Source organism: Haliotis asinina, chromosome 8 (assembly GCF_037392515.1).
Source record: "Haliotis asinina isolate JCU_RB_2024 chromosome 8, JCU_Hal_asi_v2, whole genome shotgun sequence".
In the NCBI taxonomy this organism is placed as follows: Eukaryota; Metazoa; Mollusca; class Gastropoda; order Lepetellida; family Haliotidae; genus Haliotis; species Haliotis asinina.
The window spans coordinates 65,883,640-65,909,271 of record NC_090287.1 but is presented as its reverse complement, the minus strand read 5'-3'; the positions used below and the strand labels follow the sequence as shown (position 1 = coordinate 65,909,271).

General features: G+C 39.1%; 1 protein-coding gene across 1 annotated transcript; it reads left to right on the top strand.

Moving 5' to 3' along the window:
- Positions 1–572: 572 nt before the first annotated feature.
- Positions 573–16,401, top strand: LOC137293909 (uncharacterized protein C19orf47-like). The gene is made up of 8 exons (XM_067824722.1): positions 573–639; positions 1,761–1,969; positions 3,392–3,482; positions 4,013–4,102; positions 11,483–11,592; positions 12,890–13,118; positions 13,295–13,540; positions 14,926–16,401. Exons 1-8 carry the CDS (start codon positions 612–614, stop codon positions 15,057–15,059), a joined length of 1,137 nt encoding a protein of 378 aa, XP_067680823.1. The 5' UTR covers positions 573–611; the 3' UTR covers positions 15,060–16,401.
- The last annotated feature ends 9,231 nt before the right edge of the window (positions 16,402–25,632 follow it).

Below are 25,632 nucleotides of genomic sequence, written 5' to 3'. Positions count from 1 at the left end.
TAAATGCCCTTCAAAGTCTTTATTTCTTCTTGCTTAATCATAGATTTTCGCATTACTAAAGAGGTGGGAAGGAAAATATTGCTTCTGAACATAATTTCTTGGCATAAGATAGATATTTTATTTTATGTTTGCAAGCTTATTCGTCACAATGGATTGACCGTGAGACGCTGTTTTCGTAGGCTGAACCATGCACAAAAGCCATGTCGTGGCGGAAACAACTCGTAATGAATGCCATGATTTTTCAGATCAAGTGTATTTCAAATAAACGAATACAATTTTGTTGGTGTTGGAGGATCGGCGTTATATCCATTGATCGCCTATGGTGTACATGCAACGCAGCAGGAGTCCCTGTTGCCGTAACGATCCAGCTGGGAGCCATGTTTGTCTCCGATCTACAGTGTGCCGGTTGTTAACGAAAAACACTTATCATCAGTTTAGAACGCCAGACATGCTTAATTTATTTTAGGTGAAACACAACAGACCTCTCCTTCTACAGGATGCCGATGCTCAATAGGTCTTCCAATTTGAAGTGCAACCCTTGTTCGTTTGGGGACCTCGGTGAGAACACCATCGCATCTCCAACGAGAGGTAAATACCAACATTCAGGAAAGATGGCGTCGTCCATGTCTTCGTCAACTGGTATGCTGTGTATTGATTTTGACACGTTAGTTTGAACTTGTAGGATAAACATTATATTTTGGGAATGTGTTGTATTTTAACCCCATATGCTCGACCAGACAAACTTTAAACATATGTTGTTGCTATCGGTAATAAAAATCTAAAACCCCCCTTTATGGTCGGTAAGTTGAACATGAAAGGCGATAATCAGGAAACAAATATACCTAATCTTTAATCCTGTCTGCTTTTCCCTCTCCCATATACACCTTGATTATTCCCAGATGCGGGTTGATTTTATCGGAGCATATTTAATTTGTATCATGTTAACATGATTTCTAAATATCCCATTGCCTAGATTAAGATTGTTGTCATGGATCAACACCATCTAGAGTTTGACACATCAGTATCATATTTTCATGCAGTACCATCCGGCGAACAACTTCAGTTTGTGAGTTGAACGTCTGTATCCCATCTTACGTTCTTGACAGAAAATAGTCCAGCAAAAGATAAACTTCATTTTGTGAGAAAAGCAAGATGTATGGATGTTAGCTTGTTGATTCCTCTGATGAAGGAGCAAGCATACACTCCCAAAGGTATTATTTACAATAAAGAAGTTGACTTCCATGTAGCTTTTCTTATCCATTCCACTTCTAAATGCCATTCAAATATTTCATTATGCGAGTCTATTATAAGTTGTCAGGAGTCCAGGTAATAAAAATAGTAGTTAATGAATCAATAATTCCACTGGTGGGCCTAAAATTCTGAGAAAATTATGCAACTTATTTGCAAGAGAAGGTTTTTATGATTTTATGTTCTTGACAGGTTGCATAGTCAATATTCACAAACAGACTGACAAAAAGGTAAATGGTGAGAAACCACTGTTTAATATATTACACAGATGTATTTCACAATAACGAGTTTCAACATGTTTTCTTTCTGGTTTTGCAGGGGAGCATGATTGTAAATATTTCCCCAGTGTGATGTCACCACAACATCAATCAATCAGACAAGTCTGGAAAGTAACTTGTTTCATGGCTGTATTGATTGATGTCTGCTGCAGTGTGATGAAAGTCTCTTTTGTTTAGCCATATATAAATTAATATCATACACATTTCTGATGGTGTGTATTTTCTCTCTTGCAGAAAATAGCACTTCCTTCTGGATCAAGTTTTTCACTGATGCTGGTGTACCTCCAGGAGACTCTGCAAACTATGCGGTTGCATTCAATGATAATCGCATTCAGAGGGACATGCTTCTTGACTTGTCCAAGGAATATCTGCTAGACATGGGCATCAGTCGCCTTGGAGATGTCATCGCTATCCTCAAACATGCCAAGGCTGTCCACACCCAGGTAGAGCCATTGCCCCCAGAGAAAGTATGAAACACAAATTTAACTCTTTCAGTATTTTATTGTCAACTGTGAAAAAGTCTTTAACAGTGCGGGTGCGGTTGAAGTCTTAGCTCATCATGCCAAAGACCCAGGTTTGATTTTCCTATTTTTTTAAAACATGTTAATCTTGTTAATCAAATGTTATTGCATTTAGATGAGGTGGACAAGTCGCTTATATGAATGGTGTTATACAACAGCATTTCAGTGCAATTAGTTCCTGAATACAAATATCTTTGAATACTTTTAAATTATACATTTAATATGGGTAAAACTACTGTTGCATTATCAGCAAAAGCAGAAAAGGCTCTGGTGTGTTTACTTTCAGCACTATATCCAGTCGTGCCAATAACACCAAGATGTTTTTAAACTTATCAATGCACAATTATAACCAATGCTGTATGGGTTAGAAATATGCGGTTTCCAGACTTTTGAACCAATTGAAACAAAGCATCTGTTGGTATGTAGGAAGTTCCTTAATGTTAACATTGCAACTTATGCAACACCAAATGATATGGTATATGGAGAAGATGGAAGATACCCACTTTGTATAAACTCTCACCTTTGTTACATAAAATACTGCTTTAAAACATAGATCAAACCCTTAGACATATTTATCAACCGTAATAACAAGAACCTCGAAATATAGTTACAAATGTATTAGATTTAGACTTGGCTTTACAGGTATGATGATCAGTACTGGTAGTAACAGTCACTGGCCAATCATCTATGGTTTTGCCCTGTCTGTATGGCTGATATTGAAGATGAATATCATCTGTTATTTTTATGTGACGGTTATGCTGATTTAAGAGATGACTACATTCCACAGACATATCTGGTCCACTCCACAAGGGAAACACTCATGAAAATTCTGTCATCAAAAGACGAATCTGTTCATGTAAAATTAACTCTGTTTTTAACAGATTAGCTGTCGGAAGAGTCTGATTTCTCGTGTCAACTAATTTCCAATGCTCTGATGCTTTCCACTGCCTGCAATGTACATACTTTGCCTGTCATATAATATGTGTGTGTGGACCACAGACCTGATGTATGATAAACCATCTTGATCTTGATTTAAGTAAACTTGGATTTCATTTCATATCTGCTCATAATGTAGCTATTACATTTCGCAATAATAGTAATTTAGAGATATTGTTTTTTGAAATTTATCTTTCTTTGATAAAAAGTCCAGCAAACATTAACATCAAACATTGTGTCATAAAATCTGGGCAAGTAGAAAATTAGTCAGGACAAGTTACTTTCTTGAGTCATTTGCCCTGTGGCAAGTCACTTTTCAAAACCATTTTGAACCCCAGCTCAGTTTCTCAGGGAGGAGCAAAGTGCAATCACTGATTTTCATGAACATTGTCAGTTGTTTTTTTGTAGGATGCCCGTGATAAAGTCCTGAAGAATGCAAGTCCAGCTGTTACTAATAGTACTTCCAACAACAGTCCATCTCAACCTCGCAGATCTACAGGTAACCATGGTAACAGATGGCAAAATGACTTCAAAACAGTACTATTTACATTTAATCAGTAAAGAAAACACTGAAGGATATATTGGCATTTAGATTTGAAAAAAACTATGTTGTATTTGGTATTGGTGAAGTTCCTGATATGAGTGTTAGTATGTGATAGGGTACTTGATTCCTTGTGTCAGTGTGGTTGTGTTTCTGGTGTACCTGATATCTGACACCCAGTGTCTGTGTATTAGAATACCTGATACCTGACCTCCAGTGTCTGTGTGCTAGGGTACCTGATATCTGACCCCAATGTCTGTGTGTTAGGGTTCCCGATGCCTGACCCCCAGTGTGTGTGTGCTAGGGTACCTGATATCTGACCCCCAGTGTCTGTATGTTAGGGTACCTGATATCTGACCACCAGTGTCTCTGTGTTTTGGTGCCTGATGCCTGACCCCCAGTGTCTGTGTGTTAGGGTACCTGATACCTGACCCCCAGTGTCTGTGTGCTAGGATAGCTGACCCCCAGCGTCTGTATGTTTGTTTCAGCTGCCAGCAGAATGGTGGGACACTACTTGGGCAAGGACCCTGAGGCTGCACCCATGAAACAGCTACCAACTCCCAAACCAGAAGTGTCAGGTCAGCCAAACCTTCTTTGAATAGAAATCCAGTGTATGTACTGAAATAATAGTTTTATGTGTGCTAGGGGTGGGTTTTGCAGAGAATTTTCATATTTTTCCTTATACTGACTCATGCTTATTGCTGATCTCCTCTTCCATGGTGAAGGTAGTGGAACACCTGAAATCCTTTGAAGTTCCCTTCTAAAAGAAGCGGATGTAAAATACACTCACCCATGTATAGCCTCCCCTTTCCCGTGCAACCGGTCATGTAACCTGCCATGATCTTCACACTCTCCTTATCGCCCAACAAGTGAGGCTGGAGTTACCTGGAGTCTACGGCGATAAGTTTTTCAATTATTTTGGTATTTTAACTATATTTATGTCATATGCAGTATTTAGTTTATGTATATGTATCGCAGTTTGTATATTCGTGATTATTGTTGGTTGATATAGCACGTATTGCGTCAACCGAGACTTAGTCTCCGTTGATGAAATCGTGGTTACAGTGTAAATTACGGCTGTCAGCAGTTGACGTGTTTTCAGTTTTTTTGGCATGTAAGCCCTTATGTTCTTCCTCTATTTGCTGTGAATTTTACAGAAATGTATCTGTTTAAGAATTTATTGTATAAATTTGTTCTTTTCACAGGCATGCGAGGGACATTGAATGTCGACTTTCATTAGACATGTCTAAACGGGTGACTTAGCTTCGGGTAACTGCTTTTTTTCATTAACTGCTGAATTTTGTTCCAGTTATCAGTCAGGCGTGTCCCCGGGGTTATACCTTGTGTCCAGTGAGTTGTCCCCCAGACCACAGAAGAGTACTTCATCGGGAAGGGGCTGTCACAGCCTAAGAAGTCTATAAGACAAAGTCATCTGCAACAGAGTCGTCGCAGAATCAACATTCTTCGACGCAGAAGTCTTGTGGAGACAAGATCGTCCCTCTACAGGAACGACATACCTACGATGAGCCACCATTGATGCAGGTCATGTTGAAGAAGAACAAAGACTGCAGTGTTGAACTACGTTGACAACTGTTCCTAGATCGGCCATGACTACATTGTCACCACTCTGGATCGTCAGACAATGTAGACTTCGTCAGCAGCCTCGGACATCACGACAGACATCTCTACAAGGTAGCCGTCACTGCACTAAACGCAGCTGTTCGACGCAGATGCCTGCATCCAACATGAGCTTGATAATATCATGTTGAAGAAGAACGAAGACTACAATCTTCAACTACGTTGACTGCTGCTCCTACATCGACCATGACTGCATCGTCACCGCTCTGGGTTGTCAGACAACAGAGACTTTGTCGGCAGCCTGAGTCATCACAGCGGTTCCAAAAATGCACCTACGTCGAGTGAGTGCACCCGCACTGGCAAGTGTGCCCGCGTGAGTGCACCTGCACAGACGAGTGAGCCAGCACGGACGAGTGCACTCATGTTGGTGAGTGCGCTCACAGGTCTTCTCGTCAATGAAGAAGATCTTCATCAGTCTCCCCAGCTTGTCGAAGGCGCCGTCAGCACTCCTTGTCCCCTTCAGACCTGGACTCACATAAGAAGGATCATCGGCATCCATCGAATGTGTCGCACCTTTCAACGCTTGTCGCTTCCCTCTTCACCATGTGGAGCCCTCCATCAGAGCACTAGATGTAGACGGTCCCCGGTCCATCAGCAGTCCCCGCAATGATCTTACAAGATAGACGACATTTGGACGGGCTCGATTTAGACTTTAATCTGAAGTTTAGCAGTCCTGTGAGCAAGGAAGAGTGAATGTTCCTACACCCTCTGCAAGATTGAAGAGGTAGCAAGGATGATTGCCCAAGACTAAGAGAAGTCATGATGATCAAATCCATCAACACCTTGACAGCAGTGCTCAAGCAGACAAGTCAGCGTTACACTAACAAGTCCAAGTTCTCTAGAGTCCAGAGACCGAGAGATAAGAAGTTTAATACCGGAGCGTCCAGGAGGTAAACATTGAAGATCAGGGTTGGAACGACTGGAGTTTTCCACCCTCAGCCATTCCCATACAACCATCTCCAATGGGTGAATGTCTTCAGCTCGACCGCAACAGATGGGGAATTCTCAACAATTAATATTTCACGAAGATTCTTCGAGATGACTGCAACATACCACTGCAAACAACACCTCCGATCACAAGAGATGACAGTATTATCTTCGGTGGAAAAATTCCGACACATCTACCTGGAAGACAATTTGTCTATATCAGCTTCAAGTGGCAGAAGTTTTTTCGCGTGCTTTACTCATCTGGACACATGCTCACCAAACAGCATGGTTACGGACAAGCCTAAATGCTAGCAAGGGTATCATCGTTTGAACAAGATTTCACGATGATCAGTTATCTGCCACACAGGTGACATCCCGTCTATAATCTGATTGGTCATCTCAACAGTAGCCTTTTATGTAAACAAGGGTCAATGAGACCTCCATCTCTATTACACCTGACATTTCTACTCTTCGACATGGTCGACAGTCTGAATCTCCAAATAAAAGGATTTCACATACCAGGAGCCTGCAACATCATGCATATGGCAGACGCCGTATCTCGCCCTCTTTGTGTATCACCAACAGAGTATATGCTGCATCGAGAGACATTTCAAGTAATCAGCTGGAGGTTAGGATCACTGCAAATAGACTAATTTGCAGCAAGGTTCAACTAACAGACAGCAAAGTTTGTGTCACCATGCTATCGGCATCTCGTGGGAAGGACTAAATGCATTCACGTTTCCCCCTCCAGTGCTGCTACCAAGAGTCATCAACAAAATCAACATATGCCAGGTCAACTGGACAGACAGTTCTGGCCTTGTCTTCAATACTTGGACCTCATGACTACTGAGGCAGCTGAAGGCAACATATTTGCAGATAGTAGAATATTTATGTCACTTACGACATTCCAGAGGTCTGAAAGGTTCTACATATCTACATACTTGGCAGCTCTCAGCTCAGTCATCACCATGGAAATGGAAACCAAACTGACTGAAGTACCTTAGCTATTTGCCTTCCTACACTCCTTCAATTTGGAAGATCAACAGCATGGGATCTAAACATTGTACTTCAACATCTCACAAGTGATGTGTACAAACTGCTTGATTGGACCTCATTTGAACTGTTAATTCAGAAGACACTGTTTTTAACTTGCCTTAGCTACAGGTGCACGCATGTCACAAATTCATGCTCTAGACTTCCAACTGCACGAGCTTTGATGCAAATCATCAGCAGACAGCTCAGTCGGGTCTACGATGGGATTTTATTGCAGAAAATCAACTGCCAGGTCAACTGGACAGACAGTTCCACATACTGGCATTATCTTCAATCCTGAAACCTCATGATACTCAAGATTTATCATTATGTCCAGTCAGAGCATTGAAGATATACATTGCACATACCAAGTCTAGAAGGCAACGTTTCAAGTGCCTGTTTATCTCTATATCCACTGAGACACCTACGGAACTATCTCACAACACTATCTCACTTTAGATCAGAGCTGTTATATTGAGAGCCTATAAAGCAGCAGGATTGGAACATCAACCCACACGAAGTCAGAGCTTTGGCCTCTACACTAACACTACATAGGAATTGCTCGCTATCAACTATAATGGAGGGCTGCTTTTGGAAGTCAAACACAGTGTTAGCCAACCATTATCTATGAGAAACAGCCATGGAGGACATGTCTGGCATTCATCAGTTTGGGCCTCTTGTCGTTGCTCAGCAACTAACAGTTCCTCAAAGTTATGTCCGTTTCTTTTAAAAGGGAACTTCAAGGGATTTCAGGTGTTCCACTACCTTCGCCAGGAAGAGGAGATAAGCAATTAAGCAAGAGTCAGGATAAGTATAAAATATCAGTTTTATTCAGAAAATTACATTAAATCATGAGAAATTTAAATAATATTTAGCTCCTATTAAACAAAGGAAAGAACAATTTCACATCAACACAGTGGTTACTGGTTTGAACAAGTTTCTCCACCGTCAAGAAACACCTGAGATTTTAAACAGCAGTTTTACCTGGTCAAGACATATCAGACATCACTGGTCATTAATGAGTAAACAATGAAAACATTCACATCCAAAGCATTACAAAACACTTGAACACAACTTCAAACAGAAATTAACAATCCACATAAATGTAACATGCACCAGGATAAGTCTCACCATCCTAACCATTCCTATAATCAACATCTTCCTCACCACACCATTACCAAAATTATCAACAACATTCATCATCACCACACCATTACCAAAATCATCATCAACATTCATCATCACCACACCATTACCAAAATCATCATCAACAACATTCATCATCACCACACCATTACCAAAATTATCAACAACATTCATCATCACCACACCATTACCAAAATCATCATCAACAACATTCATCATCACCACACCATTACCAAAATCATCATCATCAACAACATTCATCATCACCACACCATTACCAAAATCATCATCATCAACATTCATCATCACCACACCATTACCAAAGTCATCATCATCAACATTCATCATCACCACACCATTACCAAAATCATCATCATGAACAACATTCATCATCACCACACCATTACCAAAATCATCATCATCAACATTCATCATCACCACACCATTACCAAAATCATCATCATGAACAACATTCATCATCACCACACCATTACCAAAGTCATCATCATCAACATTCATCATCACCACACCATTACCAAAATCATCATCATCAACATTCATCATCACCACACCATTACCAAAATCATCATCATCAACATTCATCATCACCACACCATTACCAAAATCATCATCATCAACAACATTCATCATCACCCCACCATTACCAAAGTCATCATCAACAACATTCATCATCACCCCACCATTACCAAAATCATCATCATCAACATTCATCATCACCACACCATTACCAAAATCATCATCATCAACATTCATCATCACCACACCATTACCAAAGTCATCATCATCAACATTCATCATCACCACACCATTACCAAAATCATCATCATGAACAACATTCATCATCACCACACCATTACCAAAATCATCATCATCAACATTCATCATCACCACACCATTACCAAAATCATCATCATGAACAACATTCATCATCACCACACCATTACCAAAGTCATCATCATCAACATTCATCATCACCCCACCATTACCAAAATCATCATCATCAACATTCATCATCACCACACCATTACCAAAATCATCATCATCAACATTCATCATCACCACACCATTACCAAAATCATCATCATCAACAACATTCATCATCACCCCACCATTACCAAAGTCATCATCAACAACATTCATCATCACCCCACCATTACCAAAATCATCATCATCAACATTCATCATCACCACACCATTACCAAAATCATCATCATCAACATTCATCATCACCACACCATTACCAAAATCATCATCATCAACAACATTCATCATCACCACACCATTACCAAAATCATCATCGACAACATTCATCATCACTACACCATTACCAAAATCATCATCATGAACAACATTCATCATCACTACACCATTACCAAAATCATCCTCATCAACAACATTCATCATCACCACACCATTACCAAAATCATCATCATCAACATTCATCATCACCACACCATTACCAAAGTCATCATCATCAACATTCATCATCACCACACCATTACCAAAATCATCATCATCAACATTCATCATCACCACACCATTACCAAAATCATCATCATCAACAACATTCATCATCACCACACCATTACCAAAATCATCATCATCAACAACATTCATCATCACCACACCATTACCAAAATCATCATCATCAACAACATTCATCATCACCCCACCATTACCAAAGTCATCATCAACAACATTCATCATCACCCCACCATTACCAAAATCATCATCATCAACATTCATCATCACCACACCATTACCAAAATCATCATCATGAACAACATTCATCATCACCACACCATTACCAAAATCATCATCATCAACAACATTCATCATCACCACACCATTACCAAAATCATCATCATCAACAACATTCATCATCACCCCACCATTACCAAAATCATCATCATCAACAACATTCATCATCACCCCACCATTACCAAAGTCATCATCATCATCAACATTCATCATCACCACACCATTACCAAAATCATCATCATCAACAACATTCATCATCACCACACCATTACCAAAATCATCATCGACAACATTCATCATCACTACACCATTACCAAAATCATCATCATGAACAACATTCATCATCACTACACCATTACCAAAATCATCCTCATCAACAACATTCATCATCACCACACCATTACCAAAATCATCATCATCAACATTCATCATCACCACACCATTACCAAAGTCATCATCATCAACATTCATCATCACCACACCATTACCAAAATCATCATCATCAACATTCATCATCACCACACCATTACCAAAATCATCATCATCAACAACATTCATCATCACCACACCATTACCAAAATCATCATCATCAACAACATTCATCATCACCACACCATTACCAAAATCATCATCATCAACAACATTCATCATCACCCCACCATTACCAAAGTCATCATCAACAACATTCATCATCACCCCACCATTACCAAAATCATCATCATCAACATTCATCATCACCACACCATTACCAAAATCATCATCATGAACAACATTCATCATCACCACACCATTACCAAAATCATCCTCATCAACAACATTCATCATCACCACACCATTACCAAAATCATCATCATCAACAACATTCATCATCACCCCACCATTACCAAAATCATCATCATCAACAACATTCATCATCACCCCACCATTACCAAAGTCATCATCAACAACATTCATCATCACCACACCATTACCAAAGTCATCATCATCATCAACATTCATCATCACCACACCATTACCAAAATCATCATCATCAACAACATCTTCATCACCACACCATAAACAAAATCATTATCATCAACAACATTCATCATCACCACCACCACACAAATCCCACAAACATCATCATTATCGCCACTCGATTGTCTGTGGGAAAAGCGGAAATATCTGAAGACCTCCAAGTGTTACAAAGTTTTCCAAATGCATGTCAAAAGACAGGATTTCAATCAGCGTATCGCAGTAACGTATTTTTTTCATGTCTGAACAGGTAAATACCGATTAACCAGTTACAGTGCACAGGCCTGATGTGTGTGTGTTTCATGTTGGAAATAGTGTTTTACAATAATTAGTGTCATCAGTTTCTAAATAACGTTAACAATTTGCTGTCGCTGCGACAAAAGTGACCGTGTTCTGTATCTAATTTCAACTATGTACAGATTCCTTGTCGAAGAGATCGTCAGTGTTTGAGCGGCTTGGAGTGGACTCACCCCAGCAAGTCACAGTGACAGGACTGGGCAATGTTGTTCTCAGGAGTGCCTCACCATCTGTGAGTTTAGTACCTCACCACCCCTATTTAGTGTTAAACTTATTAACAGCATGTCCTTCAATGGTAATGTTTATATCTATGCATTCATATAATAATTTGATCCTTAAAGGTCACATGCAACATAAAACGCAACTTTGCAGATTCTGATACCTTTCAGTATGCACTTACCGAAACAAACATCAAAAATGCCAATTCAACCTATATAGTTGAAATAAAACGTGATGAAAAAAAAAGCCTGAGAAATTGGAGTTCAAACAATTCACTAAATTTCCCCCAGCTCTGGGTTAAAAAGTGGTTTCAACAGCTGTGCTGCACTGCGCCCATAACGCATGCACAGTGAATAGGTTCGTGGAGCTTGAAACAGTATGCATGCCCAGAGTATGAGGTCATGAGCAGTAGTCTAATCTTGATTGTGTACACAAACACGTAAATAATCTACTTGTTACGTAAAAAAACTTGTTGATTGTGGAAAGCAGCCTCTGTCACAGAAAAAGCTCAATATCTTGTTTATTGACACCTATATATCTGCCTGCCTGTCTGCTAAAGACAATATGCAAAACACAACTTCAATCAGTTACCTCATGCAGTTTGAACTAACACATATCAGTCTATACGCCATAAACAAAATAAATTGATTTATGACTCATGCATCCATGACCTGTCTCTGATTATGCAATTAGGGAGATGTGATACTTGTACACATGACATGTTTTTAGGTCTTTGGGTTGCAAACAAACTACATCCATTTTTCTCGGATGACTGGATCTGACGGAAACTGGTGCAAACTCTTGTCAATTTCAAGTCCTGCTTTGTACATGGACAAATGACAGTTTCCAGCCATGCAGTAGTTCACCATCTCTACAGAGATGATTTTTGATTGGATTGAACGCAAATTCAGAGAACATGTATTTACAAAACCCAACATTTGTATATACATTCTTTATGGACAACAAGTACAAAATATTGCACTTGTGAATCGTGATTGCACGCTTATAATTTTGTTTAATTGAATTTTTACAAGCAGCAATGTATATTATATGTCATGAATAAGTGATAATTGTGGTTTAATTATGTTTGATGTTTTGGTTGCATGTGACCTTTAACTCTTATGTTGATGTGTTGTGATAGGTTTTAGCTCATATACACATGTATTAGTATTACAATTTCTAGTCCGTGACAATTCTATTTCAGTGAATTTAAGCAAGGCCCTCCATTAGTTCTCAGTTTTCACTAATGCTCCAGGCTGAAATGTTGATGTTCCACACTCTCATGAAAATATTGTTCTGATGATCTACAGGGTTCTGTTTTTAATCGTCTGGGAGATAAATCAACTGTGAAGAGACCAGCATCTTCAACCTCAGTATTAGGAGAAGACGAGGATGATAGTGATGAAGTTGATACCTCAGCACTGGAATATGCTGGAGTGCTCAAGTCCCCTCCTAAGAAGGCCAAGGTCACATCGCAGTCTAAGAAGGCAGCATCCCTGGCAGCAGCTGCCCGGAAACTGGCTGTCCGGAAGAAGATCAGTGAGTATTCCAGGGATGGGTTAGCAAGGTTCCTTCAGTTACATTGACTCGTGTGTCACAAAGTCATGTGGCAGGATGCTCAAGAAGATCAGTATTTTTATTTCATGTTTATTTCCTGATAAATAGATAATTCCATTGATGTTGTAGCTAAACATTTTCATCATCTTTTTCCTCAGCAATCCAGACATCAGAAGTGACGACAACATCACCAGCATCAGCATCAACAGCAGGGATTCTGTCACGAGATTCTGTAGCAGAAAATCTGTCCATTAAACAGCGACTGGGGAAGAAGGTACAAACAGAAACAGCAAGCAGTACAACAGCGTCATCATCGACCAGCTCAGCGGTAACCCCATCAGTGACAGTGCGACTTGGCCCTCAAAAAGCCAAAGTGACCAGTAGCAGTGGAATAACGTCCCAAGGTGCGTGAGAGTCTGCAGACTGTGGTGTTGGTGTAGTAAATATCAGTGAGGTATTCATACTCATTTTCCCCCACACATCAGTAACATCAGGTTTGTTCAACAACTGTAGTTTGATCTGGCTGATCCTGTCAAACTGACCAAGCTGGTGACACGATGGATACTATAGTCACCCCAACAGCAGGAATCATTGTTCACAGTATCAATCACTGAATTGTCCAGTCCTGGTTATTATATGGCAGTTTTCTTTGTGACAGTCAAATCAGGCCCTGAATGCTGTCATTGTAGTGGAGGGCTGATATGATATTGGTGAGCTGATATGGTAGTGGAGGGCGGATATGGTAGTGGAGAGGGATATGGTAGAGGAGGGGGATATGGTAGTGGAAGGGGATATGGTAGTGGAGAGCTGACATGGTAGTGGAGGGGATATGGTAGTGGAGGGTCATATGGTAGTGGAAAGCTGATATGCTAGTGGAGTAGATATGGTAGTGGAGGGGGTTATGGTAGTGGAGAGCTGATATGGTAGTGGAGGGGGATATGGTAGTGGAGGGCTGATATGGTAGTGGAGGGCTGATATGGTAGTTGAGGTGGGATATGGTAGTTGAGGGGGGATATGGTAGTGGAGGGGGATATGGTAGTGGAGAGGTGATATGGTAGTGGAGGGGAATATGGTAGTGGAGAGCTGATATGGTAGTGGAGGGGAATATGGTAGTGGAGAGCTGATATGGTAGTGGAGGGAATATGGTAGTGGAGAGCTGATATGGTAGTGGAGGGGGATATGGTAGTGGAGAGCATGTACAGTAGTGGAGGGCTGATATGGTAGTGGATTAGTTGATTACTTTTATTGATGAGTATATGATAGGGACATTTACAACACACTGATGTACAGCCTGGTGCGGTGTTAAACAATACAATCATGGTGTGGATGCCCACTGGTGGGTCTCTATGACACTGGATAAATAAGAACAAGGACAGATCCAAGCCAATCTGTCCCCCATCCGAAGCAATACACCAAACATCCTAGACTGTATGTAGTCATCAACGATATCATGTTGCATTAGGATATTTTGAACATGAATTAAATCTAGCAGAATTCTTTCACATTTTGCCACATTACTTATTACAAATTGAACAGAAGTACTGCTGTAATGTTGATAAAGCTGATGTCACGACTTTGATAGCATGATGTAGGAGCACTGTTTGACGTCATTCCTGTGTGGGCTTGGCACGGTGGTCAAAAAGCAGGCCTAGAGCAATACAATGCTTACTACTAATCCTTCCTGGATCATTGGTCAGCGGAACATGTTTAGTTTACATATTTCATATGTAATTTACCTTGAAACCAGTGAGGAGGCGCATGAAAACACCTCTATTCCTGCATGTTCCAGGTATCAAGTCTCGCCTTGGCCCCAAGACAGGAGAGGACACACCAATGAAGCCAGCCGAGAAGATTTCCTCCACCCCGACTGTTGTGAGGTCCGGGATCTTTGGTCGACTGGGGAGAAAGCACACCACACCTTGACTACATTCGGCAGCAACTTTTGTTACCTTCTCATGGACTGTGAATGTGATCTGTTAGACTGCCATCCAACGTGACTGCCTTCTGTACAAACGAGGTAGTGATTACCTTCTGTGTTGGGGGAGGTAGTGATTGCCTTCTGTACAGGCTGGCTAGTGATTGCCTTCTGTGTGGGGGAGATAGTGATTGCTTTCTGTACGGTTGAGGTAGTGATTGCCTTCTGTACGGGAAAGGTAGTGACAAGTTTCTGTACGGGTGAACGTGAAAGTGCCCCTGTGTCACCTGCATGTGCCGATGGGGAAGTGACCGCTATGGTAATACATTTGCATAATGAGGGCAGCTGGCTTCTCGAGAGCAATGCGTGCTGTCCTGTTAGCCACCACTCTCCGTCCATGTTGATGCTGCTTGTCAGGAGCCGACTGTTGGAGGTGCGATGGTCCCGACCAGTGATCTAATGTGTGTGATGGGGATGAATGAATGAATGAATGAATTCACTTGTGTCAGGAGAGTAGGGGAGGAAGAACAGGTTAGGTAGGATGGATGGTTTCATCTGTGTGCAAGTGTGCGTGAGAGAGAGAGAGAGGCTTTGTTGGGAGGAATGATATCACCTGTGTGAGTACTGGGAAGGGCTTTTAAAATGATATCCCCTATTTTAGGTGTAGGAAGGGCTGTTAGGAAGAGTGAAGGCTGTCATCTGTGTGAGGGTGGGAAGGGCTGTTAGAATGATATTACATGTGTTGAGGATGGGAAGGACTGTTAGAAAGAAAGATATCACTTGTGTTGTCATCTGTGTGAGGGGCAGGAAGGCCTGTTAGAATGATGTCACGTGTGTGGGTGTGGGGAGGGCTGTTAGAATGGTATCACCTGTGTTAAGTGTTGGAAGGGCTGTTAGTAAGAATGATATCACCTGTGTTAGGTGTGGGAAGGACTGTTTTTAAGGTAGATTGAGTCCTCCTGATGCATGTGAGTGAGTTATCTGCTGTGTCCGTTGAGGTACAAGGGAGAGAGGAGAGTCAGTGTATATACCTTTGTGCAGTGGGCTCACCTTCAGTGTCTAGGCGCTGGTGAAGTGAAATCGTAGTTCCAGCATGCATTTGTCATGGTTAATAGAAGACAAATAAAGCAATGAAATTGTTTTGAAATGTAATGTGATGGATGCTGCATGACGTCACCAGCAACTAGGAAATGATGCAGGACATTGTCAGCAATAATTCACAGGGAGTAGTGAAGACTGTAATTTTACTTTCATTTTGTATTTATTGAACTTTTATTTGTGAGATGACATAGCATTAATGATATTTTCTCATTAAAGACAACATGGAAAAGCCATAAAGTGTTAATGAACCGCTTTATATTCTGTTATCTGTACATTGAAGGCAGCAGTTCCCAACCCAACTTGTGCACTCATTTTATAGGTAAAAATATTCAAACTTACACATCACTTATATGCCGGGTATGTATCAGGATATACCCCGCTATAGCATTCCAGTAAATGTAGATATACTCTGTTGTAGCGTACCAGTATATGTGGATATACCCAGTTGTGGCACACCAGTATATGTGGATATATCCAGTTACAGCACACCAGTATAATTTTATGTGGATATACCCAGTTGTGGCACTACATAAGTTGTAACATTTCCTTGCATACAGAGATATTCGGTTGACAGCACTTTATTGCATATAGAGATATGGGGTTGATAGCACTATATATAAGTAATATGTGTATAAGAAGTAGTTTCCGAAATAACACAACACAGATCTACATGTTTCAATCGTGTATCTTCAGGGAGAAGTGATTTCAGTTAACGTGGTTAACCCCCTGGATGCCACGGGGATATTTATGTCCCTCCTCTACATCCCTCACTTTGAAGTCCAATAACATTCTAAATATACCACGCATATATAAATACTTCACAGTTTTGAATTCTGTGGAAAATTCCCTGTTTCTTGATACCATCCACTATTATCTCAGACCAGGCTAAAGTGCTTAAAAGTGCCTTTCAAAATAGGCTTCTTCGTAAATGTCGTCATTTTTCAAACTGTACAAAATCGAGATTCAAAGCGTTATTTGCAGTATGTTTTGAAATGTGAAGATCGGATAATTACTGGGAGCAGGGATACTCTATAACAGGGATTGGTCACTCGCTTGCTTTCCTTACCATTTGTACTAATTAACGTGTGCCTCGTCATGCTCCACTGCACACGTCGACTTGGTTTGTTCTCAGCGCAAATCGGCTGCGCTTAACAGTATTTCAACCAGTTTATTGTCGGAAACTATCGGCATCTCCCGGAGTAATACTCGGTAAATTGGAGTAGGCTCCCCTGAATGTTGTCACAACAAGCTGGTTACACTTCCTGTCGCCGAATGATGCATGTGTGGATTAATGAGAGGACTTGAGAATGTGTTTACACATTGCCTTGTTCAAAGACTCTCTATTTATGTGACAATTTTGATACAGCGTTCGAAACGATCGCCAGCCCAGAGGCCCAGCGTCGGTTGTTAATGTATCAGGCCAACAGTTTCAGTTATCTGCAGGCCCTTGTGGTCTTCTGTCAATTAGATCTCATTTCTTTTCAACTAGCATATTGCCCATAATTTGTATTAATGTTCAGGAATTATCCCTGATCCTTCATGTTAGGATAACTTCCAGTTTCACTTCATAGTATTATATATTCAGTGCCGCATAGGAATGTCAGCAGTCTGTAACTAATGTAAACTTCTCTGTGCTCCATACACTTCACTAATGGATTTTGTAGGGACTGTGAAACTCTCCACAATGAAGACTATTTTGTTTTTATTGGTTTGATTTCAACAAAATGGCTATGCAGACTTTAAAGACTGCAAGTGGCAGCAAGCCCTGATGGCCAAATGGCAAACTAAAGAACTGCAAACACTGTTATTATATGTATTTGAAATGATCTGTTACACAATTAAAATGTCTCATTATGTTTCAGTGGTTATCTGTTTGTGTGGAATGCTTAGGCTGCATAAAAATATGTTTCTCAGGCACATTCTTTCCAAAAGTGACGAGTAAGACTTTGATCTTTAATTTTTGATAGAAAAAATGTGACAAGGGAGGAACACATTTTTATTTCTTTTTCCTTCAGGAATACAGTTTGGAAAGTTAAGCACATGTTAATGAGTTGTAGATTCAGTCAGTCTCATTCTTACAGACACTCAGTCTATAATGGACAAATGGACGGTCGTGGCAAAGTCGAAATTATTTTTTTTAAGAGGGCAGTTAATGAAGATGACCAGATGTCTTCCTGCATGTGCGCAATTGCATGGATACTGACAGAATGTCAACTGACACAGTCACTCCCACCTAAAAAAACAGAAAGTTTAAAACTATCACAAAGCGTTAAAACGTCCTTTGCAGTTTTGTCAAATATCAACAATAGTTTCAGAACTAAAACATTCAAGCATCAAAGGCATCCATGGCAGATTAGAGCAGATCAGATATGTCATACCTCACACTTTCACCAGATAGAATATTCACCTCAATACTTAGAGGTGTATTTGAAAGAAATGAATTTTAGGACGACTAAACACATTCAAACATTGGCTTGTAGTAATGAGTGATCAGATCAGATCAACGATATGTCATATTTTTCACACACATGAAATACTTGTGAATGTATACACCCTTCCAATTATTTTTTTAATTCATAAAATCATCACTATTACTTCCAAACACCTCTCACCAGATGGAACGTTTCCCTAACAGAAATTAAAGGTGTGTGTGAAAGAAGTTTTTTGAGCAATAACTAGAAACACTCAAAAAATGCTGTGTAGTATTTCAATGGCGGATCAGAACAGATCAGCGAGATGACACGTGTATCACACACCTCAAATACATCCTAACAATATGTTTAGATTATCAAATTATAAATATTACCTGCAAACACCTTTCGGGTCATAGTATATTCCCCTCATAGATATTTAAGGTGCATGTGAAAGAGGTTTGGGAGCAGTAACTAGAAACACTCAAAGTTATACTATTTCAATGGCGGATCAGAACAGAACCGCGAGATGGCACATTTTTCAACACCTCAAAAACACCCTACCGATTTTTTTAAATTATAAAATTAGCACTATTACTTCCAAACACCTTTCACTAGATGGTATGGTCCCCTAATGGAAATTAAAGGTGTATGTGAATGAAGTTTTTGAAGCTGAAACAAAAGCACTCAAACAACGCCGTGGAATATTTCAATGGCGGATCGGATCAGATCGGTGAGATGGCACATGTTTCACACACCTCAAGTACGTCCTAACAATTTATTTTAGATTATGAAACTATCACTATTACCTGCAAACACCTTTCGCCTGATGGTAAATTCCCCTCATAAAAATTAAAGGTGTATGTGAAAGACGGTGTTGAGCAATATCTAGACACACTTCAAACAACGGCGTGTAGTATTTCAATGGCGCATCAGATCAGATCGGCGATCTGCCACATTTTTCACACCCCCCAATTAAACCCCAACATGTTTTTAAGTCACAAAACTATCACTATTGCTTGCAGACACCTCTCAACTAAAGGTATATTTCCCTGCTAAAACATAAAGGAATGTGTGAAAGAAGCTTTTATTGACGAAACTCAGTCTATCTTCGCTGTGTACCGATAACTGAAGCCAGAGAGTTACAAGATGCCGACTTGAAACTTTACTACAAACATATTTTCTTATACTGACACTAATTACAAATATGTGACTAGAACTGAAGTAACAGAACAGGTGACTTACCTTCTACGTGTAGGTTCCGAGTTGTCACAACACTCAGCGAATGTAATCAGCTGTTGAAAATGAACCGAGCTCAATCTTAAATACTAAGCTGCCGCCATACTGTCTCCACTGGTCACGTGACAAAGCGAGACATACGTTCAGCGGTTTTTCGAGGAGTTTCACCTCCCCTCTCTAAGGTATACGTTTATATTATTTGAAAGCTTTTGATTGTTTGAATAATATTTACACGGGAAATTGACTCAGTAAGTGTACTATACCACATTTTAAGCCTCTACACAAGTGTTGGAAGATGACACGAAGCCATTACTGTAACATGTGCTTCAGTTCCCGTGATGTACAAAATTCAATACGCTGGGACAAATATTACAGTTTCATATGAACAGGTTAATAAACAACGATTTAATTCCAACTGATAAGTAAAACTGATAATATTAATGAAAATGATTTGTATATTTTATGAAATGTAGGGGCACACATATCTAAAGGAATTGCCTTGTTCATTGTATTGGTTTGTGTCGTTTTTATAGACAAAACAATTATGAATATTGATTGACCTGGTGCGAGTTTGTCAAGAACGTTTTATGATTCATTGTAATTTTTTTCGATAATAAAGTCAATTCAAATTCGATTAAAATATATCTGATAGCAGAATATCTAACTCAAACAATATTCATACGAAAATTGTTAAAAATATATAAACCAGGTCGTGTTTTAATTTGGACAAACCTTACGTCCATATTCTAATACTTCTGTACTGAAAAAGCGATCTCTTTGTACCTTTCATTGCATACGTATGAAGTGAAATAATTTCATTATCATAAGAAGAAAAGTCTATTTCCTAAATGAATATTCAATGAATAGTCAGGTGTTGTGAAATTTTCATTTACGCTAAATCGATACCAGACAGGTGCGCGTTTTGCTCACAATAAGATACGTAGTAATTGTTGATATATTCAGGACACTATTTCAGTGGTAAAACCACTCATTTCATGTTTTGTATAGCATATATCTCACCTAATTTTCACTCAGTGTGTAAAAGATTTCGGCTTCTGTGTCAGAATTCTACACTTAGTTTTTTTTTTTTTTTTCAGGCGCACATTTTCGTAAGGTTTGAAAGGTGAACGTTGTGCGAGATTTGCGCTCGTGTGGTCCTGGATCTGCGTACGGCTATAAAATTACACAGCAATGTAGAAAATTTAATTTCCTATCCGTTGGTATAAATATAACTGCGGCTATCTCAGGGGTTTGAGAAATAGACACTGCTAAAAGTTGTCCAAAACTTTTGTGTGTGTTGAAAAACAGTAAATTTCTCCGTTTTTAATCGTGCACCAATAAAAGCACTCAGCTGCGATTTTTTCATTTGGCATCTTTACGGAAAGTGTGAGCGAAGAAAATACAGCTTCATATCTGCACGACATAATTGTATATGAAATGGACGAATGTGCTAATGCATAACGTCACAGGTCATGCACGTATAAAGATAAGGGGGCATAACTCCGCTATGGTTTACATTAGGTCAATGTAACTCGGAGAAATGATCACATGGAGAAAATTTGCTGTGGATACCGACAGTATGTTTTCGTTATGTTTTAATCACAGTGAACCAAACTATTCCAATACAAAGTTCCCCAATGTGAGAGGATACCTTTTGGTAGTTTCACAATTTGTAAGAAAAGATGCCATTGTACTACAACAAAAAGCAGGTAATAGCGATTTGGATGTCCCTATCCGATACATATTTTAGTTCTTAGATTCCCATATTCTCCTTTTTGGGTACATGTATTTTGATTAATTTTGCATCATTATTAACGGAATAACAGCCACATTTTCAAATATAATGAAATAACTGAAAATGCGACATTTTAGTTGACGTCACGGCACGTTTTGCGCATTTTGTGACGTCGGAAAAAGACCACTTTGGTTGATGATTAGTATATATCTAACCTAATTTTCACTCAATGTGTAAAAGATTTCGGCTTCTGTGTCAGAATTCTACACTTTTTAGCTAAAATATAAAATGAATGGTTTTATCACAGAAATAGTGTCTTGAATATATCAACAATTACACGGTTTTACTACATATCATATTGTGAGCAACACGCGCACCTGTCTAGCATTAATTTATCGTAAATCCAAATTTCACAACACCTGAATATTCATTGATTATTCATTTAGGAAATAGACTTTTTTCTTGTGATTATGAAATCATCTTACTTCATAAGTATGCAGTGAAAGGTACAAAGAGATCGCTTTTTCAGTACAGAAGTATTAGAATATGGACGTAAGACTTATCCAAATTAAGGCATGACCTGGTTTATATATTTTTAACAATTTTCGTATGAATATTGTTTGAGTTTAATATTCTGCCATCAGATATATTTTAATCGAATTTGAATTGACTTTATTTATTTCAAAAAAATGATGATGAATCATTCTTGACAAACTCGCACCAGGTCAATCAATATTCATAATTGTTTTGTCTATAAAAACGACACAAACCAATACAATGAACAAGACAATTCTTTTGAATTTTCCTAAAATGCTACAGCGCTTGTTTGAAATGTAAACAAAGAAAAAATCCGATTTTACACTGCGTAGCATTTTAGGAAAATTTCCAGCATCCAGCCGTGTAATGATTGCTTACAATGGCTCAATACGCTTAGAATATTCAGGGGAAGAGTATCGTAGCAAGAAATAACAAATTAAAAATAGATACAATGCAATCATTTGATAATTCATAATAAATCTGTCGAACTTTGAGTGCAGCGTGACGCAATGACTGACGCAAAATCACGCAGAACGACAACGGTACTTGTCGGCATTTCTGGCTTCTTCCGTCATTTACATTGCAAACGATAAACACATATAACAATACACAGATAGTCAGAATAATTCTGAATACTTACATCCTACATTTATGAACAAAAGATCACTGAATCAAGGAAAGAGTCCTCATAAAATCCTGTGTACCCTTGTCAGTGAAGCCGCCATTTTGAAAGAAATCGGTCATCGGTAGTGATGTCACACGTCAACATTGTTGCACATATTAGGCAATTCCTTTGAGGTGAAGGTCGGTTGAACAAGAGTAAACACAATGGCCATATCATTCCGATTGCACTTTTAGTATTGTGATGTATATTTTGCATATATTCAGATATTTTTTCATGAAACTGATTTCAGTATCTACATGTTCAACCCTATATCATGTGTGGATATAAGGTATACGTTTATATTATTTGAAAGCTTTTGATTGTTTGAATAATATTTACATGGGAAATTGACTCAGTAAGTGTACTATACCACATTTAAGCCTCTACACAAGTGTTGGAAGATGACACGAAGCCATTACTGCAACATGTGCTTTAGTTAACTTTACAGTATTCAATATGTTGGGATAAATATTGTAGTTTCATATGAACAGGTTAATAAACAGCGATTTAATTCCAACTGATAAGTAAAACTGATAATATTAATGAAAATGATTTGTATATTTTATGAAATTTAGAGGCACACATGTGTAAAGGAACTGTTTTGTTCATTGTATTGGTTTGTGTCGTTTTTATAGACAAAACAATTATGAATATTGATTGACCTGGTGCGAGTTTGGCAAGAACGTTTTATGATTGATTATCATTTTTAGATAATAAAGTCAATTCAAATTCGATTAAAATATATCTGATGGCAGAATATTTAACTCAAACAATATTTATACGAAAATTGTTAAAAATATATAAACCAGGTCGTGTTTTAATTTGGACAAACCTTACGTCCATATTCTAATACTTCTGTACTGAAAAAGCGATCTCTTTGTACCTTTCATTGCATACGTATGAAGTGAAATAATTTCATTATCATAAGAAGAAAAGTCTATTTCCTAAATGAATAATCAATGAATATTCAGGTGTTGTGAAATTTGGATTTACGATAAATTGATGTTAGACAGGTGCGCGTTTTGCTCACAATAAGATATGTAGTAAAACCGTGTAATTGTTGATATATTCAAGACACTATCTCAGTGGTAAAACCATTCATTTTATATTTTGGCTAAAAAGTGTAGACTTCTGACACAGAAGCCGAAATCTTTTACACATTGAGTGAAAATTAGGTTAGATATATACTAATCATCAACCAAAGTGGTCTTTTCTCGACGTCACAAAGTATACAAAGCATGCCGTGACGTCAACTAAAATGTCCCATTATTTTCAGTTATTTCATTACGTTTGAAAATGTGGCTGTTACTCCGTTAATAATGATGCAAAATTAATCAAAATATATCTACCCAAAAAGGAGAATATGGGAATCTAAGAACTAAAATATGTATCGGATAGGGACATCCAAATCGCTATTACCTGCTTTTTGATGTAGTACACTCAGTCTGGCATCTTTTCTTACAAATTGTGAAACTACCAAAAGGTATCCTCTCACAATGGGGAACTTTGTATTGGAATAGTTTGGTTCACTGTGAACAAAACATAACGAAAATATACTGTCGGTATCCACAGCAAATTCTCTCCATGTGATCTGAGTTACATTGACCTAATGTAAACCGTAGCGGAGTTATGCCCCCTTATCTTCGTGCATGACCTCTCTGTCGACGTTTGACGTCATAGAAGAAAATCGATTTTTGACATTTATTGCATGTCATTTTTTGATTTTATACGTGCATGACCTGTGACGTTATGCATTAGCACACACATCCATTTCATATACAATTATGTCGTTCAGATATGAAGCTGTGTTTTCTTCGCTCAAACTTTCCGTAAAGATGCCAAATGAAACAATCGCAGCTGAGTGCTTTTATTGGTGCACGATAAAAACGGAGAAATTTATTCAACACACACAAAAGTTTTGGACAACTTTTAGCAGTGTTTATTTCTCAAACCCCGGAGGTAGCCGCAGTTATATTTACACCAGTTCATATATATATATATGTGTGTGTGTGTGTGTGTGTGTGTCTGTGTGTGTGTGCGCGCGCGCGTGTGCGTACGTGTGTGTGTGTGTGTGTGTGTACGAGAGGATGTCACTAAGTTTTGAGCCTTGCACAGAAAAACACAAAATATTGGTATGAACCACATTTATTTCTCAACATAGTCCCCTGGTGAGTCAAGACACTTGTTCGATCTTTCTGCCAGGCGCTGATGCCATCTCTGTAGACGGCGCCATTTTGTTCCTCAAACCGAGCCTCTGTAACAGCAATAAGCTCATTATCATCCTGAAATCTACGACCACGAAGTGTTTCTTGAGATTTGGGAACATATGGTAATCACTTGGTGTCAGTCTGGAGAGTAGGGGGGATGCGGCAAGATTTCGTACCCGCATTCCTGGACAGCAGCGGCTGCAACGCGAGAGGTGTGTACTGGAGCATTGTCTTGATGTAGAAGAATACCACGTCTGATCTTGCCCCGTCGCTTCTCCTTGACTGACTGTCGCACTTGCCTCAACAAGTTAGCGTAATATTCCCCATTCATTGTCCTTCCTTTTGGTCAGTAATCTATGTGGATGACGCCTTTGCTATCCCAGAAGACTGTCGCCATTACCTTCTGCGCTGATCTGGAGGCTTTGAACTTTTTGGTCCTGGGAGAAGTGACATGTTTCCATTCCATGGATTCTGGTTTGCTCTCAGGATCATAGTGGTGGATCCAGGTTTTATCACAGCTTACTAGCCTTAAGTGAAAATCTTCTGGATCCTTGTTGTATCTGGTTAGCATGGAGTTGCCTGTGGTGACCCTTGTTTGCTTCATTTCATCTGTAAGCATTCTTGGCACCCATCTTATGCACACCTTAGACATGACGAGATGTTCATGAAGAATGCCTGTGGTCTCCT